At 52.2% G+C, this 16,518-nt stretch overlaps 1 protein-coding gene across 4 annotated transcripts in view; it reads left to right on the top strand.

Annotated features, from left to right (window-relative positions):
- Positions 1 to 16,518, top strand: part of GSG1L (GSG1 like) — a 202,600-nt gene that overhangs the window by 124,889 nt on the left and 61,193 nt on the right. For 3 of the 4 annotated variants that reach the window (XM_028110126.2, XM_028110129.2, XM_028110127.2), the window contains exon 3: positions 2,798 to 2,950. In XM_028110126.2, coding sequence (XP_027965927.1) covers positions 2,798 to 2,950 — 153 coding nt within the window. Of the gene's footprint in view, positions 1 to 2,194; positions 2,562 to 2,797; positions 2,951 to 16,518 lie in introns of those variants that run through there. The other variant, XM_028110130.2, reaches the window with a different exon arrangement.

The raw sequence follows: 16,518 nt of genomic DNA, 5'->3' as shown, positions 1-16,518 counted from the left end.
CTGCCCAGGGGAGAGTGGTAAGGGAATTGGGGGAGGCAGGACAGGGAAATAAATCTGGAGAGAATAAGAAGCCCAAGTGACCCTAACCAGGCATCGGAGATACTGGCGTCTGTTTCTCCACAGTTAACTTACTTCTTTTCTGAGCATCTCGGCCCCTGATGCCCCATCCCACCTCTCAGCCCATCTGAAAGAGCAGAGCCAGATGCTGCTGTGAGGGGAGAGGGGAAGCGGGAGGGGTGGAGGCCTGGCCTGGGGCCCATGTGGGCAGGGATAAGAGCACCCCTCCTGGGGGAGTAGGGGCTCTCTGGGGGAGGCACTGAGTCAGTAAGCAGCACAGTGGTGAGGAGCGGCCTCCACATGCCACCAGGTCAAGAGCAGCAAGAGGTGAAGGCTGCTGGGAGGGAGGCCAGGCCTCCGTGGGAGCTGCCGCCCTCCTGGTGTGGCTCAGCTCACCCCGCATCTCCTGCCTTCCTCCCTGCTGCCTTGGTGGGCCTTGGGCCAGAGAAGGGCCTCAGAGGCTATGAGTGTGCCGTGCCAGGGGGTGTTTTAACAACATCCAGGCTGCCAAGAGCACATTATTCTCTTACAGAAATCCAAGGGATTGCCCAGGAGATGTGATATTTTTGTAGCCAAAAAAAAAAAAAAAAAAGGAAAAAGGAAAAAGAAAAAAAGAATTTCTCCACAGCTCTAAAAGCCCGTTGTGCTAGGAATGATAGTGGGTGTTTCAGAAACTGGATTCTTTGTCAGGGAGCAGATAAGGACTGAGAATTTTCTGTTTGTTTGCTTCATTCACTAAATAGTACATATTGGATGTCCCCAGGATGGTCCCGGTGGAAAGAACAATCTTATAAAGGCAAAGAGGTAGGAAGGACATGTTTGACAGGTTTGGAGAACAGAAAAGCTAAAGATCAGGACTCTTTGTTGTAAGGGATAGAAATTCCACCTCAAACTGGCTTAGGCAAAGACAAGGACTTAACTGGTTCATGTGATTGAAAGAACAAATGACTGGGAGCTTCAGGCATGGCTGGATCCAGGTGCTCAAACAATGTCCTAGGACACAATCCTCCCCCATCTCAGCTCTGCCTTCCTTGGCACTGGCTCTGCTTTTAGGAAGGCCCTTGCCCCTGGGTGGCTCAGTCAGTTCCATCTTTCCACCCTCCTAGGCTGAAACCTGGTAAAAAGAAAGGAATTTTCTTTGCCAATAGTTCCAGTGAAAGTCCTGACTCTCATTGAACTGACGTGGGTCACATGTCCATCTCTGGCTGACCCTTTAGAGAAGGGTCCATAGTCCCTTCTCTAAAGTGTGGGCCTTGCTCTAACACTGGTTAGTGTGTCTTGGAAGGTAAGTTATGTGATGTGTTGCATTTTCTCCTGCCCATCCTTTTTCTCAGAAATCTTATCTCCTCCCACATTGCATTTCTCTTTCTTGACTCTGTCTCTAGCCTTGACCTCACTCAAGCGCACCTGGGCTCCATTTCCTGAGACACGGTAGGGACATGTTCCTCCCATACAACAACAGTAATATGGCACAAATTGAGCCGTCACTACACGCTAAGCACAAGCTCTTCACATTGCTGTCTAATGGAATCCTCACAGCATGACAACACTATGAAATAGGTGTTATTATTATCCTTGTTTTATAGGTGAAGAAACGCAGGCATAGAGAGGTTCATTCCTGAAGCAATGACTAGAGTCAGGGGGCTCCTGAAGCTCTCATTGACTAGATAGGAGTCATGTGCCTGAACGTGGAGCCAGGATGTGTCAGCTGCAACTGACCTACACAGACCGAGAGAAGGGAAGGGACTCTCCAAATGAGAGACATGTAAGAAGAAGGGGGGGTAATGTGGGGTGGGAGAAAGAGAAGATGCCCCCTAAACTAGGTGGCAAATGATGGCAACCCAAATTGGAAAAATTGGGGAGAAAAGGGAGCTGTGCTAGCACAAGGAAAACAAAGATTTGGAGGAGCCAAACCACTGGAAGGACAGAGGTGCAGTGCCCCTTCAGGAACAGCTGGAACCGGGCGCTCACACTGTCAGAAATCTCACGCTCTCATCGGTCCTGGTCTTCCGGTTCACATCTGTGCTTCCAAGTGCAGACTGCCAGGGAAGGGCTCTGATTGGCCGATCCTAGGTCACGTGACCACACCCGACCCATCAACCATGTCCAGGAAGGGAGGCCCTCTTTAGAACACGGCTGCTCCCAGGACGGCCACGTGGTTGAAGCTGTGGCAGGAGCTGTAGTAGTTTCTAGAAAAAAATGGAGTCGGGTACAGGGCGGATGAAAATGTAGGTGTGTGCTCGTAGCTGCAGGTGACAGAGAACACCGCCCTGACCACTTTAACCTCAGGGAAGCCCTCGGGGCTGGTGATTGGCCGGGTGATGTCACCCTCCCGTCCCTCTGCTCAGAAACAACAGTGTCCGCTTCATCCTAAGGCGGGTGCCCTCCGGGCCATCAGATGGCTCCCGGGAGCAGTCATCTACCAGATGAGAAGAGAAAGAGAGACTCCGTCCAGCTGCAAGACGGAGGTTCCTCCCTCCGGTCAGAAGGGGCCCCCTGCACTAGTAAGCATCACCCCGAGAGCGCCGGGCTCCCCCTGACTTGGGCTTGGGCTCCTGAGCCAGTTCTGGTGCAGAGGATGTGGTCGTGATCAGCTGTGTCATCAGGACGCACCCTACAACTGCGGTCCTTACTAGGAGGACTAGGTCCGCCAACCGATGGGCGTGGGGTGGAAGGTACACGGGGCGGGGCCACCCTGCTGCGTCCCTCACCTCACGGCCGCTCTGCCCCTGTCGTGCAGGGGTCCTGTGGCTGTCGGTGGTCTCCGAGGTGCTCTATATCCTCCTGCTGGTGGTTGGCTTCAGCCTCATGTGTCTCGAGCTTTTTCACTCCAGCAATGTCATCGACGGGCTCAAGCTCAATGCCTTCGCAGCTGTCTTCACGGTGCTGTCAGGTAAGGCGGAGGGCGTCGTCCGGAGGAGCGGACTGTGGGGGCGGGAGCCGCCCTGGGGCTGAGGCCTGTCTGTTCCCCCCCTGCTCCCCACCCCCCCGCCCGTGACCTTGCACCAGTCACTTCCCTTCTCTCAGCCTCCGTGGTACGGTTCAGAAAATGGGATTTGCTTGCTTATTCACTCGCTCAGTGGTTATTGACTATCTATCACGTGCCAGGTGCTGTGCTAGTAATAAGTACTGGGGTTTTGGTGATGAGCAGAAAGGGACAGTTGCAGCCTCCGGTGAAGTTTCACATGCAGGAGAGAGAGGTGAATTAGCTTGAGATGTAGTCAGGAGCTGAACACCATATGGCCCAGTGATGGACGGCATCTGTGGGACAAGGCAGAGAGAGGTGCTTTACTGGAATGAGTGGATGATGGTGTCTTCATAGGGATATAAAAGGGGGGCCCGTTTGGGGTGGCAGGCACATCACTCATCTGCTTTAGCTTTTTTGCCTTTGAGACATTCATGTGGAAGCTGAGGGAGCAAACACCTCTGGAAGCTCAGGGACTATGTGGGGTGGGCAGAGCCAGGGATTTTGAGGGCTTTGGGGAGAATGGGATGGTCAGCCTCATGATAGGACTCAGGGAGGTGGAGACAGACGACTCCAAAAAAAAGGCTACTGGATTAGGTGGCCAGCTGCCCAGAGTTGTTTCAACAGATCCAGGTCATGAGGGGTTAAGCAGGGAGTGTGCCAGAGGGAGTAAAAGGAGCCTACAAACCATAACTTCAGGCGGCCTGACAGATAGAGTGGTGGCTTGGCTGTGTAAGACATCTGTTCCTAAAAAGCCAAACATAAATTGAATTTCTGTAAATCTAATCCAATTCTTCACGCATTGGAAGAACCCTCTATTTAATGAAACTGAAACGATGAGCCTTTTGGTAAGGGAAATAATCTCCCCCTAACTGAAGTGTGTGTGTATAACAGAGGGATCCCTCAAAGATTGAGAGCTGAATTCAAGAGATTACAGCACGCTCCACAGATCAAAACATGCATGACTTGGCATTCTCAGGATGTGGAAATCTAACCATCATAGTAAAGGAAAGCAAAGAAAAAGAGAGTGAGCCTCATAGCGTAGTGTCCGTTTTGCATCCTGCTCACCCCATTCCTACATCCTGTGTGCATTTACTCAACCAATATTCAAAGAAGGCCTAAAGGACCAGGCATTGTAGGTTTGGGCAAGTCAAAGGAAAAACGGCTGTGTCTTCCCCCTCCTGAAGTTTGCAATCTTGTGAGAGATAGACTCATCAAACAATTAGAAAATGGTGGGTTGACCTCTAGTAGTGAGAGGCCTGCCCGAGGGGCACCCACGTTGGCCCCGGGGAGTGGGTGGGGATGGGTGGGCTGGGGTATGGGTATGGGGAAGACATCCTTTGAGCTGAGGCTTGGAAAAAAAGTAGGAGTTTCCCTGATGGACAGCTTGGGGAAGGCATTCCACATAGAGGGAACAGCATGGGTAAAGGCCTAGTGGGGTGGCATATTCTGGAAATTCCGAGTTGTTCAGAATGATGGGGAGGCAGAGTAGAGAGAGCAGGAGAATTGAGAGATGAGGCCGGAGACCTGGCCGAGGGTCTTGGTGCTTTTCAGTGATCTTTAGCTTTTACCTTGGAGCCATTAAGAATCCGGAGCAGAGGGGGATATGGTCAGGTGTGCATTTGGGGATAAGGGCTCCGGCTGTGGCATGAACGGAGTGGAGCAAGAGTGGAGGTAGGGAGACTGGCCAGGAGGTGAGAAAGGACGCGGCCCCACCCTGCCCCAGCGCAGGGGCAGTGGGAATGGGATGCAGGCGCACACGCCCTCTGTTCGGCTAGGAGGTGAAGTGAGCAGGGTTGCAGACTGCTCAGGAGAGCTGAGTAGGCCTGGAAAACAGAGAACCCCGGGCAGCTTCCTAGTGTGGAGTCCACAGAATTCAGGGGGTCCACGAGCCGGGTGGGGGGAAAATTCCAGCCTTATTTCTCTAACTTGTAACTGACATGCAGTATGTCCTTCAACTATGAATGGAGGCAACAAAACGCAGTAGTGAGGAGCACCTGTCAGGTAGTCGCCAATAATAATCTCTATCTGTGCTCTCACACTACGGTTGTGGTAGATATCTTGAGATGTGTTCATTCAAAAGTGTAATGTGTACTAGAGCTTCTGCGGAATCTTGTTATCTAGTGTGTTAATGAAGAAGCGCATATATTCCTGTACCGCACGCTTGTTTGAGTATTTTGCTAACTACACTTCCATGTAACTGGTGTGCTCTGTCATCCTACGTATTTTATTTTATGCAGCCAGAAATGTGATTCTGAGGAGGGGCCTCTAAGTCCAGATGGCTAGAGCCTCTGACCTGATGTCCCTTGGCTGACCGGGGACGGTGGGTCACCAAGGTGGCAAATGTGGGAGAAGAGCAGGTAGTGGGAGGGGATGGGTCTGGTTTGAGCAGGTGGGCTGTGCCATGCTGGCCCCTTTCCCTTCTTAGTGGTTTCACCTTTTCCTTCCCCCCTGCAAGCTGGAAGAATCCCTTCCATTATCCCAAGCACCCAGCCCTCCTCCTCAACCTGCTCGCTCCAGTCACCCAGTGAAAGCTGGTGGGCAGCCCAAGACAGCCATCTCCAGGTCTTCAAGCAGACCTCTTGTCGGGTAGGAGGTGGGGGCTCTTCCCCCAACCTCAAAGGGCTTATCACAGTTTTCACCTCCCACAACAAAAAAGCCTCAGAGCCCCACTGCTAAAGAAAATAAGATTGTCTCCAGTTAATTTCAGACAGATAAACAATGCAGGGCTCAGGGAGGTTAATTGACTTGCCTGGGGTCACACAGCTGGTCAATTGTGGAGCCAGGATTAAACCCAGCTCCTGCTGGCTTCAAAGCCCTGTGCTCTTTTCATAGGATGGAGCTGCAGGGGTGACCTGGCCTGGAGGGAGTAGACTTTTAAGTCTTCAGGAAACAGTAACCAAGAAGCGTGTGTGAGCCAGATGATGTCATAAGAGTGAAGTAGCAAGTGGTAGAGAGAAAGCATTTTGTATTCATGCCCGAGAGAAGACAGATGGGGGTAACAGGACCCCAGGAGAGAGGCTGCCTGGCCCGGGAGCCCCGGGCCTTTCCAGAGCCGCTTGAGAACAGGCCAAGGGGCGAGGAGGGGCCTGGAGGAGGCGGGTGGACTTCGGGCCTGCTCTGATGGGAGGGGAAGGAGTGGGCAAGCCCACTGAGCGAGTCCATGGGCAGGGGACAAAGGGCTGGAGCTCACAAAGAAGGGTCCTCAGCCCAAGGTCAATACCTTCTAGGATAGAGGGGAAAGCAGAGATGGGGCAGCCCCTACTGGACCCAATTATTATAATCAATTATTATAATGAATCAAGTGATTCTGATGAATCATAAGAGCCAGTGCTGGCTGAGATGCCAGGGCGCCGGCACTGGGCTCAGCCTGCCACGTGGTGTCCTTAGGAGGAGGGGTCTAACACTGCACGCGTCCCTACTTGCCCGTAGTCACGTCACTGGTGAGTTGTTAAAGCCCCGACTGAGCCTGCCACATAAAGCGCTTTGAGCAGGGCTTAGCACCTGGGACTTCAGCTTGCCATGTTATTATTATTCCCGGCTGTCTTCCAATATATTGAGAGGCAGATCGTGGCCCCGGGGACCAGCCCTGTTGTCCCAGTGAGGTGGGGGGCCAAGGGGCTCACGCTCTTCAGTGAAGGGAGACGGGGTAGCAGGGCCCGACCAGCAGGGCTGCGTTCCTGGCAGAAGGTGGTCATACAGATGGGGTTCGGCCCCCGAGGACTGGGGGCAGGGGCTGTGGTTGCTGGCTCACTGGCCCAGTGCCTAGAGCTCATAGTATTTCTAGGGACCCATGAAATGTTTTCATTTTGACTGCTTTTCAAAGCAGCAGGAAAAAAATTAATAATAACGAAGACCTAAGAGTGAATCTAGGCTGGATCATAATTGCCTTTCTACCATTGCAGTCATAAAATGTGATTTTTTAATATTTCTTTTATGGAGCAACAGGCCCGTGGAGGCCCGTGGAGGCAAAAGTGCGTGGGGCCCATGAAAGTCATGACATGGCCCTGCAGCGGGCCACAGCTTTTCTCGGGCTCTCAGGACCGGGCAAGACCCAATTCCAGACCAGGGGTGGCCCCAGCCGCCTGTGGCCCCTTGCCAGGTCCTGTGATTTTAGCCAAGAGGTGCTAGAGAAGATGAACTCCCTGAGTTTCTTCCCCCAGCGACCAGAGTCTTACAGCCCAGAAGGGATGTGAGTGCAGGCTGGAACATGTCTGTTCTTCCTCAATTCCTCTGAAAAATGAGACTGATCTACTTAGGAAAAACACAAAGTCATTTGGAGAATCCCTGCACAATCCAGCCAACTGTGGGCTTTTAGTAAAAGCTGCCGTAGCATGAAGAGAAACGTGACCGTTTCTGGAAAATAAAGCAGACCTCATGGAGAAGTCAGTAAGAGTATTTTGTTAAGCAACAAGAAAAGGAAATCTTGCAGTAAAACAAAAAATGACCAAGGCGAGGTTGCTGTTTGCAATCGGTTTCAGGAGCTGTTTTCAGAGCGAGGTATGAATTAAGGAGCAAGCAACTCCACGGTCCGCGAGGTGGACACCACAATGTGCTTTGGACAGAGGTTGGGGGCCTGGGGGACCTTGGAGTTTCTCTTAGCATGGTGATTATAGCTTTTTGCCGAAAACCATCACATATTATTTTAGGATGAGTTTCTTGATACCCTAATTCTTGGGGTCTGTGCTGAAAGAATCCCACATTGATAACCCCCTCTGTTCAGTCTCCCCGCCCTGGTCAGACTGGCTCTCTTGCCCATAACTTAGAGAGCAAGTACTTTGGTGTATTTTTGTGCCTAAAAACGCAGAGGGTCTAAGTCAGAGAAATAAGTATTTCCATATTATTAAAGATTCTTTTTTTAAAAAAAGATTTTATTTATTTATTTTGACAGAGAGATAGAGGGCACAAGTAAGCAGAGCGGCAGGCAGAGGGAGAGGGAGAAGCAGGCTCCCCACTGAGCAGGGAGCCCGACATGGGGCCCGATCCCAGGACCCTGAGATCACGACCTGAGCCAAAGGTGGATGCTCAACCGACTGAGCCACCCAGGCGCCCCTAAAGATTCTTTTGATTGCAGGTGACAAGAACCCAATCATATTAGCTAATGGAAGAAAGGGGATGATGATAGAAATCTGTTGATTCATGTAATTGAAAAATACAAGGTGGTTGAGCTTTAGGAATGGCTGCATCCAGGTGATCATGTCATCAAGAATCTATATCTTCACACTCCGCTTTCTTCTGACTTCATTCCCGATTAGGCTTTGTCCATGTAGAGAGTAGATGGTCATAAGCAGCTCCAGGCTTACGTAAGATTCCAGGGGTAGAGAGAGCTCCTTTCCAACAGCTCCTGCAAAGCTTTAAGGAGGACTGTGTAGGTTCATAGACTTATTCCTGAACCAGTCTCCATGCCAGAGAATGAAATACACTGATTAACCAGGCCTGGGTTCCTAGACATACCCATGCTGTGGACTAAGCAGGATTATTATGCAGCGGTGGACAAATGGTTGCCCAGATGAACGGGTCGACTGCAAATCCAAATGGCTTGTCAAGTTGGGAGATTAGCAGGAGGTCAGCAGTGGAGCTAAAGACTCAGAGCCCCAGGAATGCCCGAGGTCTTGATTTGGGTTCCTTCAAAACAGATCCTAGATGAAGACTTGGGTGCCGGGTAGCTTATATGGGAGGTGATCCCAGGAAGTATGGTGGGAGAGTGGAGAAGGAAGACAGGAAGGGAGGAAAGTCAGTAAGGGAGTGTTGATGAGCAGGTGAGCACTGTGGGCAACTGGGGTCAGTCCTGCTGGTTCCCTCTGAGAGGGACCCATCTCAGAACTGTTCACCCAAGGGGTGGGAAAGCAGCACTATTTCCTCGCCAGCTCCTATTGGACACTGGTTTGGAGTCACTCCCGAGGCTTTAACCTTCTAGAATCTCTCATCTTCTCTGCCTAAGAAAGCAAGTGTCCGAGGAAGGAAGCTGCTAACGGGCACAGGAACCGTCCTACCCCACGCTGCAGGTGGCTTCCGGCATCGGTGCAGGACTGACAGCGTCTGGCACAGAGAACCAAATCTAGGCAAAGAGGGGGTGTTCTGATACACCAGTGCACCGTACTGTAACTCTCATGCTGTCTGCCCAGAGCGAGCCTCAGACGCCACGGTCCCCAGCAAGACCGCCCCCACCTCCGAGGCCAGCCGCAAGTTCAGCCTTACTCCGGGCCAGCCTCCCTTCTGACCAGCTGACAAAGCCAGGCTTCCCACAAGGCCCTGTGATAATGTACTAGAACAACTCACAGAACTCGGGAAAGAGCTGTGTTTAAGATCACAGTATTATCATGAAGGATGCAGTCGGGACCAGCCAAAGGAGGAGACCCTAATGGCGAGGTCTAGGAGGGCCTCAAATGTGGAGCTTCCATGCCCACCTGATTCTGTGCAATTGGGGTGCATCGCCCTTGTGGCACAACTGTGTTCATTAACCAGGAAGCTCGCTTGAGCCTGGTGTCCAGAGTTTTTTACTGGGGGCTCATTACATAGGCAGGATTGATGGGATCGCTGGCCCTGTGCTTGAACTCGTTCTCTAACCCCCCAGCCTTATCCCCCTGGAGGCTGATGTTAGAGCTGGCTCAAAGCCCTACACTCTGATCACATGGTGCTACTGTCTGCGGACCAGCCCCCATTTAGAGTCATCTCATTCATTAGCAAAAACTCAGGTGTGATCCAGGGGCTCGTGAATAACAAAGACACCCCAATCACTCAGGAAATCCCAGGGGTTTAGCATCTCCCTCTCAGAACCCAGGACAAAGGCCAGTCAGATTCTTTATTAACCAGGGGTCTGGATGGGCGGACTGGAGCTGTGCCTGCAGCCAGGTTATTTTTGGGTGGGCGGGCGGCGCTGGTAACGTTTTAGAGAGGGAGGGGCCTGGGCAGTCTTCTCTGATTTGGGACATGTATCTTAAGCACTGGCAAGGGGGCTGGGCCTGCTTGGCCTGCAGGCTTCCACGGGGAGTCCGGGAGGGTTTTGGATCCTCTCTCCAGCTCCCTGTTCCAACCTCTCCTGTGTCCATGAGGTAGCGGACCACGCCCAGGCCCCCCAGACTCCGTTCTCTGAAGCTGATCTGGCCAGTGCCACGCTCATCCCCTGAACCCGCATGGGCAGGGAGCACTGAAGTGCTCTTGTTCCTGGAAAGGAACTTAATTTTCATACTGTGCTCCCATCCTCCTGGCCTAGCACAAGTCTTCAGAATTTTGGGGGGTCTGTCTCCCTCCTGTCTTTGCTGTATGGTCTTACATAATGCCAGACAGACACGGGATGGGGCTTAGTCTTTGTCATCATCCTACAGGTCACAGTCCCCGAAACCCTTCCAGCCAGAAGTGTCCCAGAATCTAGAACTTTTCAAATTTTGGAAGGTAACATGATCCCTGGACCATCCATTACCTAACACCCCAGCAGGGGCTGGGGCATCACCCTGTAAGCAAACACATTTCATATCTCTGCAGTAAAAGCCATGAATATTCATGCTAGGGGGATAAATAAAGACCATCAGTAGCTTCACATCCATTCAGGTCAGCCTTTCTTGCTGAATGAGTTCAGGCCAAGCCAGGTTTTATGTCCAAAATGAGTTACAAAGAAGCTTTTGGATTTTAGAAGTTCTGAGAATTTGGAAGTGTGAACAGGAAATTATGGGCTCAGTAGCTACCATCTGCTGAGCATCTACTATGTGCTAGGCTTCTAAACACATCACCTCATTCGACAGTTGAGAAAATTGAGGCTCAGGGCTGGTAGGTGCAGTTCCGGCCTCAAAGCTCATGTGCTGTCCTACTGCATGAGTCCATGCAACCTGCTTCTGCCTCTTTGCTGCCCTGTGCACAGAGTCCCTTCTGGTCCCCGGGGCTCTTTGTCGCTAGGGCCACACAGAAGATGGGAGAACGAGGCTGATACTTTCAGTACCTGTGGTCCCGTCACTCCAGATCAGAGTTCTCAAATCCACTGCCCTCAGGGACAGTTATGGGTGACATCAGCGGGTAAAGCCAGCTGGATGTAATAGAACGGTGACTGCGAGGGCCCTGGCAAACGGGAGGGCACGCCCCCTCAGCAGCGCATGGTTGCCATGGAGAGAGATGCATGGCCTTCCGGGAAAGCCCCAAATCAGATTTTTAATTCAATTGTTTTTAAAATAGCTTTACTGAGGCATAATTTATAGATCATAAAGTTCAACCATGTAAAGCGTCCAATTTAATGCTTTTTTAGTAACCATCAGCACAGTGCAATTTTAAAACCTTTTCATCACCCCAAAAAGAAACCCTGTACGCACTAACACTCCTTATTTTCCACCAAACCCGCCAGCCCTGGGCAACCACTCATCTACCGTCTGTCTCCATAGATTTGCCTTCCGGATATCCTGTATAAATGAGATCCTCCAGTGTATGGTCTTTTATGTTTTATGACTTGTTGCTTTCACGTAGTATCGGATCTTCACGGGGTTCATCCATGTCCCGTAGCAGGGGTCAGCATCCCGTTCCTTTTTACTGCTGAATAACATTCCACGGCCCAGGTCCACCACATCCGGTTTCTCCATTTATCAGTGGATGGGACACGCGTGTTGTATCCGCTTTTTGGTTAGCTATGAACCTTCTGTGATGGTGGCACGAACATTCACGGGCCAGTGTTTGTGTGGACATGTTTTCCTCAGGAAGGAATGGCTGGGTCACATGGTAATCCTCTGTTTAACTTTTAATTCAAAATATTTGAAGTGATCGTGCCAGCCAACAGAAGGTCACTGCAGACCCTCATCTCCCTCCCCTGCCCCAACCAAGAAAAAGCCAACTTTTTTTTTTTTTTGTCCTGAGGACTATAGTGTGGACAGCTCACTTTTTCCGCCCCCCGCCCCCGCTCAGAGGCCCCTGGCCTAATCCGTTCAGTAAGTGAAGGGCTTCCCAAAGGGAAAACCAGGAAGGGAAGGATTTGCAGATGGGTTTTTCTTGCCCCTTTCCTGCAAAACCTCTGGGACAAGGAAGTTTAGAGCCTCTGGATGGAGGGAAAGAAAAGGGGGAGAAAATACAGGGGAAAAAACACAAATTAACATCTTAAAATATTATCTAGCCACAGCCATTTGCCTGAGGATTGGTTTGGCTTACGCACCAGGCGCCTGAGGTTCATATTCCTCAAACAGAGTTCTCTGTGCAATCCAGTTCCGGCCCCTTTAGGGATTTGAAAATATATAGAAGTCTTTTCTCACTTAGCCTAGTTTGACCATTTTCACGATTTTTTTTTCCCAAAACGAAGTCTGTTTTTGCCATTTCTAGTTGATATTTATCAAAGGTTACATTTGTGGAGTCGGATCCAGGCTCTGTCCCCTGACTACATAGTGCGGCCTGTGCCTCCCCCTCTGTCACTTGTCCGCTGCGTTTCAGTCCCTCCTGGCTGTTCCTCGCACTTGGAACCCGTCCTGCCCAAGCCCGGGGCTCCTTCCGTGGGACTGCCCTCCCACACTCTGCTGGCTCCCTCCCTCCCTCACTCCTTCAGGCCCCTCTCAAAGGGCAGCCCCTTGGCGGGGAGGACTTCCCCTATTCCGGCCCCCCCATCACCATCCTCACCCTCCTGTGTTGTTTTCTTAATGGCTTACAGCTTTCCAATAGTGCCGTAGGCACTGTTGAGTGGACACGAGAACTTCTACACCCATTTGTTTACTTGTCTGCCGCCCTGGCCTTCTCCCCAGACCTGGTGTTCTCAACCTTGGTACAACATTTTGTGCTGGGTCATTCTTTGTAGTCGGGGAGGACAGGCTGTCCTGGATCTGGTAGGCTCAGCACCATCCTTGGCCTCTACCCACCGGAGGCCGCAGTAACACCTCCTTCCAAGTCATGACAACCAAAGTGTCTCCAGGCCAGTGTTCCTTGGGAGGCAAAATCCCACCTGGTTGAGAACCACTGCCCTACACAATGGGGTCCAGGAGAGCAGGGGCCTAATATTTCTCCTTCACTGCTGCGGCCTGAAGGCCTGGCCCGCAGCTGCTTCTCATCGAATGCATGAGAACGGCAGAGGCGAAGCCTGGGGGTAGACCCCTCAGCGTGGGCTGGGTGGCGTTTGAGCCTTTGGGCGTGCAGCGTGGGCTCATAGAGCGGGCGTGGGCTCTGGAACTGGACAGTTGGGATCCGACCCGAGCCCGGCCACAATAGACTGTGTGGCCTGGGCAAAGTACGTATCTTCTCTGAAGCCCCTGTGTCACCTCTGAGAAAGCAGCAGCAGGATGGTTTGTTGCAAAGAGATGAAATCTCCCACTCATGGAAGAGCCAGTGGGGTGAGGGGACGTGTGGCGTGTGCTCAGGCCTTGCTTGTTAAACGGTCGCGCTCTCGGGTGAGGACGGGCACGGATGCACAGATGCGGGGACCGGGGGCAGGGCTAACCAAACAACGGGTAGGTGACCGTGCATCCTGGTTGCTCGGCCTGCTTATGGGGCACGTTGGCGCGTGCATCACTCGGCGAATGCACCCTGAGTTTCTTAGAAGAGTGCAGATCTTGCCCTCGGGTTTCCTAAGGTAGAGACCCCCCAGCCACCCGGCCCGGCGTCTGCACCAGCCCTTCGCAGCTGCCAGGCCTCTGAACGGCTCTGTCCTCCTGCCTCCGGGCTGCTTCCTTTCCCCGCGGCTTCTCTCTGCTTGCTGGGGCCATGGGACTTTGGGTTTAGGGTTTGAATGTGTTCTGACTCTGTGTGGCTGACGGGAGCAGAGACCGGCTGGGAGCTGGGGGAGGCGGGCCTGTGACAGCTATGTACTGCCCTGGGTGTAAGTGCTTCTTCCACCCCGGGGCCCACAGAAACTGGGAGAAAGACTCAGCCTCAAATGAGGCCTTAAAGGATGGGCGGAAATGTGGTCTGGTCACAGCGTGGTCATGGGTGACATAGGCCGTCGGCAGGCTCTCCGCGCCAGGAGCTTGTGTCTGGTGGGGGCGGCAGTGGCAGGAAGAGGAAGTCCCCAGGCTGTGTCACAGGGGACCATGCCCGCTGGGGGGCTGCCCTCTGAGGCCTGAAGGATGGGTGGAGTTAGCTGGCTGAGGGGACGGTGGGGGTGAAGGGGGTTGGAGAGAGTGATCCAGGCAAGAGGGCAGTGAGAAGAAGGCTCCCAGGCAGGCGGGATGTTCTCAGGGGGGAGGACCTGTGACAAGGTGGCCGTGGGAGGAGGCTGGAGATGCAGAGGTGGGTGGTGCTGGGCTTCTGTTCTCTCCCCAGGCGGTAGGGGGGAGCGCAGGGAAGCGTTTTCAGCAGGGCAGGCCCAGGGAGGGTGACACCTGGAGTGGCTGGCAGGGACTGTGCTGGTGGGGGCGGGGAGGCGGAAGGTGGGGTGGGATTGCGGCAGTCTGAGGATCCCAGGCGAGGAAACGGGGGGGCTTGCCGTGGGTGGGGTGCAGTGGGGGAGCCCCTGAGGGTTTTAAGCAAGGAGGATGCGAGGAGCCTACTAGAATGGTCCAGGTGAGAGAGGCAGGTGGCTGAGGCCAGGGTGGCAATGGTGAAGGTGTGACAGGTGGTTGGCTTCTGGATATGTTTGAAAGGTAGAACCAACAGGATGTGCTGATGGATCCGACATAGGAGAGGTGCGGATGGAGCTAGGGGCTGGGGGATGAGGGTGGTGGATTGGGAATGAGCGATGGGGGTGGGGGTCGGGATGAGGGGTGGGGATGGAGAGTTGGGAACGAGGGATGGGGAAGGGGTCAGGATGGGGAGTGGAGATGGAGATGGGGATGGGGATGGGGGATGGGGATGGAGGGGCGGGAATGAGGAGCTCAGATTTGAAGCATGCTAATTCGAGATGCTTGTGAGATGCTGCAGGTGAGTGAGAGGCAGCCCCTGTCTCCAGGGAGCCCAGCGTCGAGTTGGAGGAGCCTTCTAGGACACAGCTTAGTGGCAGTGTGCTGCGTTAAAGGCTACCCCACAGGCATGAACAGCATTGCAGGCATCTGGAGCACTTGGAAACGTGACGGGGCCTCTGCAGAGGTGACAAATTGACTGTTCTTTGAACAAAGATCAGTGAAGAGTGGGGAAAGGCATTTCGGGCCGAAGGAACAGCAGGTGCAAAGGCAAGGAGGCACAATGGGGCTTGGAGCATAGTTCGCCTGGAATCCATAGTTCACCTGCGGCTTTGATAAGAGCTTGAGCATGGGGGGTGTGGGGAGAGATAACGCTGGAGAGGCTGCCATGCTTGGCAGTTCAGACGTCTCTCTGGAGGCAGTGGGAACCAGGGATGGTTCTAGATCGGGGGAGGCGAGATGGTCAGGAGTGCCCTTTCAGAAGGTCCTGCTCTGTTTCTCTGCCAGTTAGGACAACCTCCTCCCTTTGACTCACAGGTGGAGGGACTATGATGTGCTTCCAGGACAGTGTTTCTCAACCTTGTTTTCATTATTGCTTTCCTAGGAGCCTTGTTAGAAGTTTTTCTTCCTAATTGTCCCTTCCTCCATGAAATTTTCACTCTACAGGTATACTGTGTATCTGCTTACATATTAAATGTATGTCTGTGCTTTCTAGATAAAAAGAGTTAGGTTTTTTGTTGTTGTTGTTTTGTTTTTGTTTTTTTTTTGTTTTTTGCACGTACAGGTGACTCTTGATCCCATGGGGGTTAGGGGTGCTGAGCTCCCATGTAGTTGAAAATCCATGTATAGCTTTTAACTCCCCCAAAACTTAACTATGAATAGCCTACTGTTGACTGGAAGTCTTACTGACAACATCAATAGTCAATTAGCACACATTTGGTATGTTATATATATTATATCCTGCATTCTTACGATAAAGCAAGCTAGAGAAAGAAAATGTAATTAAGAATATCACAAGAAAGAGAAAATACTTCTACCGTACTGTACTTACTGAAAAAAAATCGACATTGGAAGTGCAGTTCAAACCCATGTTCAAGGTTGACCACTGTTGGTGGCCTGTCAGGCTGAGTAAGACTGACTCTGGAGGAGTTAAGCCATGCTCTGGGAACCTGGGGGCTGGTGTCTGCCCTCCTCGGATTGGCTGGCTGTGTGTCTTTGCTGACCTGACTAGTTGTTCTGTGCGATTTAATTTGCCTCCATGGAGCACCCCTGATGCTCCCTCCGTGTCTGTGCTGGACCCAAGGTGGCAGATCTGAGCGAGCAGGACATGGCCCAGCTTTCTATGAGCTTCTTGCCGGGGCGGGGGGGAGCAGAAGGGGGAGATAGGCTGCCAAGGATGGGGGTGGATTGTCATCATCCTGGGGATGCTCAGAAAGATTGAGCCTGTGGAAAGATTGGGCCCCAGTGAGAACTGGAGATTTTTGTTTTTAAATTCCAGTTATCAAGAAAGTTGATCATTGCTGGGGGGAATGTGAAATGCTAACAGCCACTCTGGAAAATAGTTTGGCAGTTCCTTTCAAAAGTAAAAATGGACCCAGCAATTGCATTCTTGGGCATTTATCTCAGAAAAAGGAAGACTTATTTTCACGCAGGAACTTGTACATGAATGTTCATAGCAGCTTTATTTGTAAGAGCCTCAAACTGGAAACT

This window comes from Eumetopias jubatus, unplaced genomic scaffold (genome assembly GCF_037043125.1).
Source record: "Eumetopias jubatus isolate StellerSeaLion01/CBP00866 unplaced genomic scaffold, mEumJub1_p1.0 scaffold_12, whole genome shotgun sequence".
Classification (NCBI taxonomy): domain Eukaryota; kingdom Metazoa; phylum Chordata; class Mammalia; order Carnivora; family Otariidae; genus Eumetopias; species Eumetopias jubatus.
This window is presented reverse-complemented; position numbering and strand designations above follow the sequence as displayed.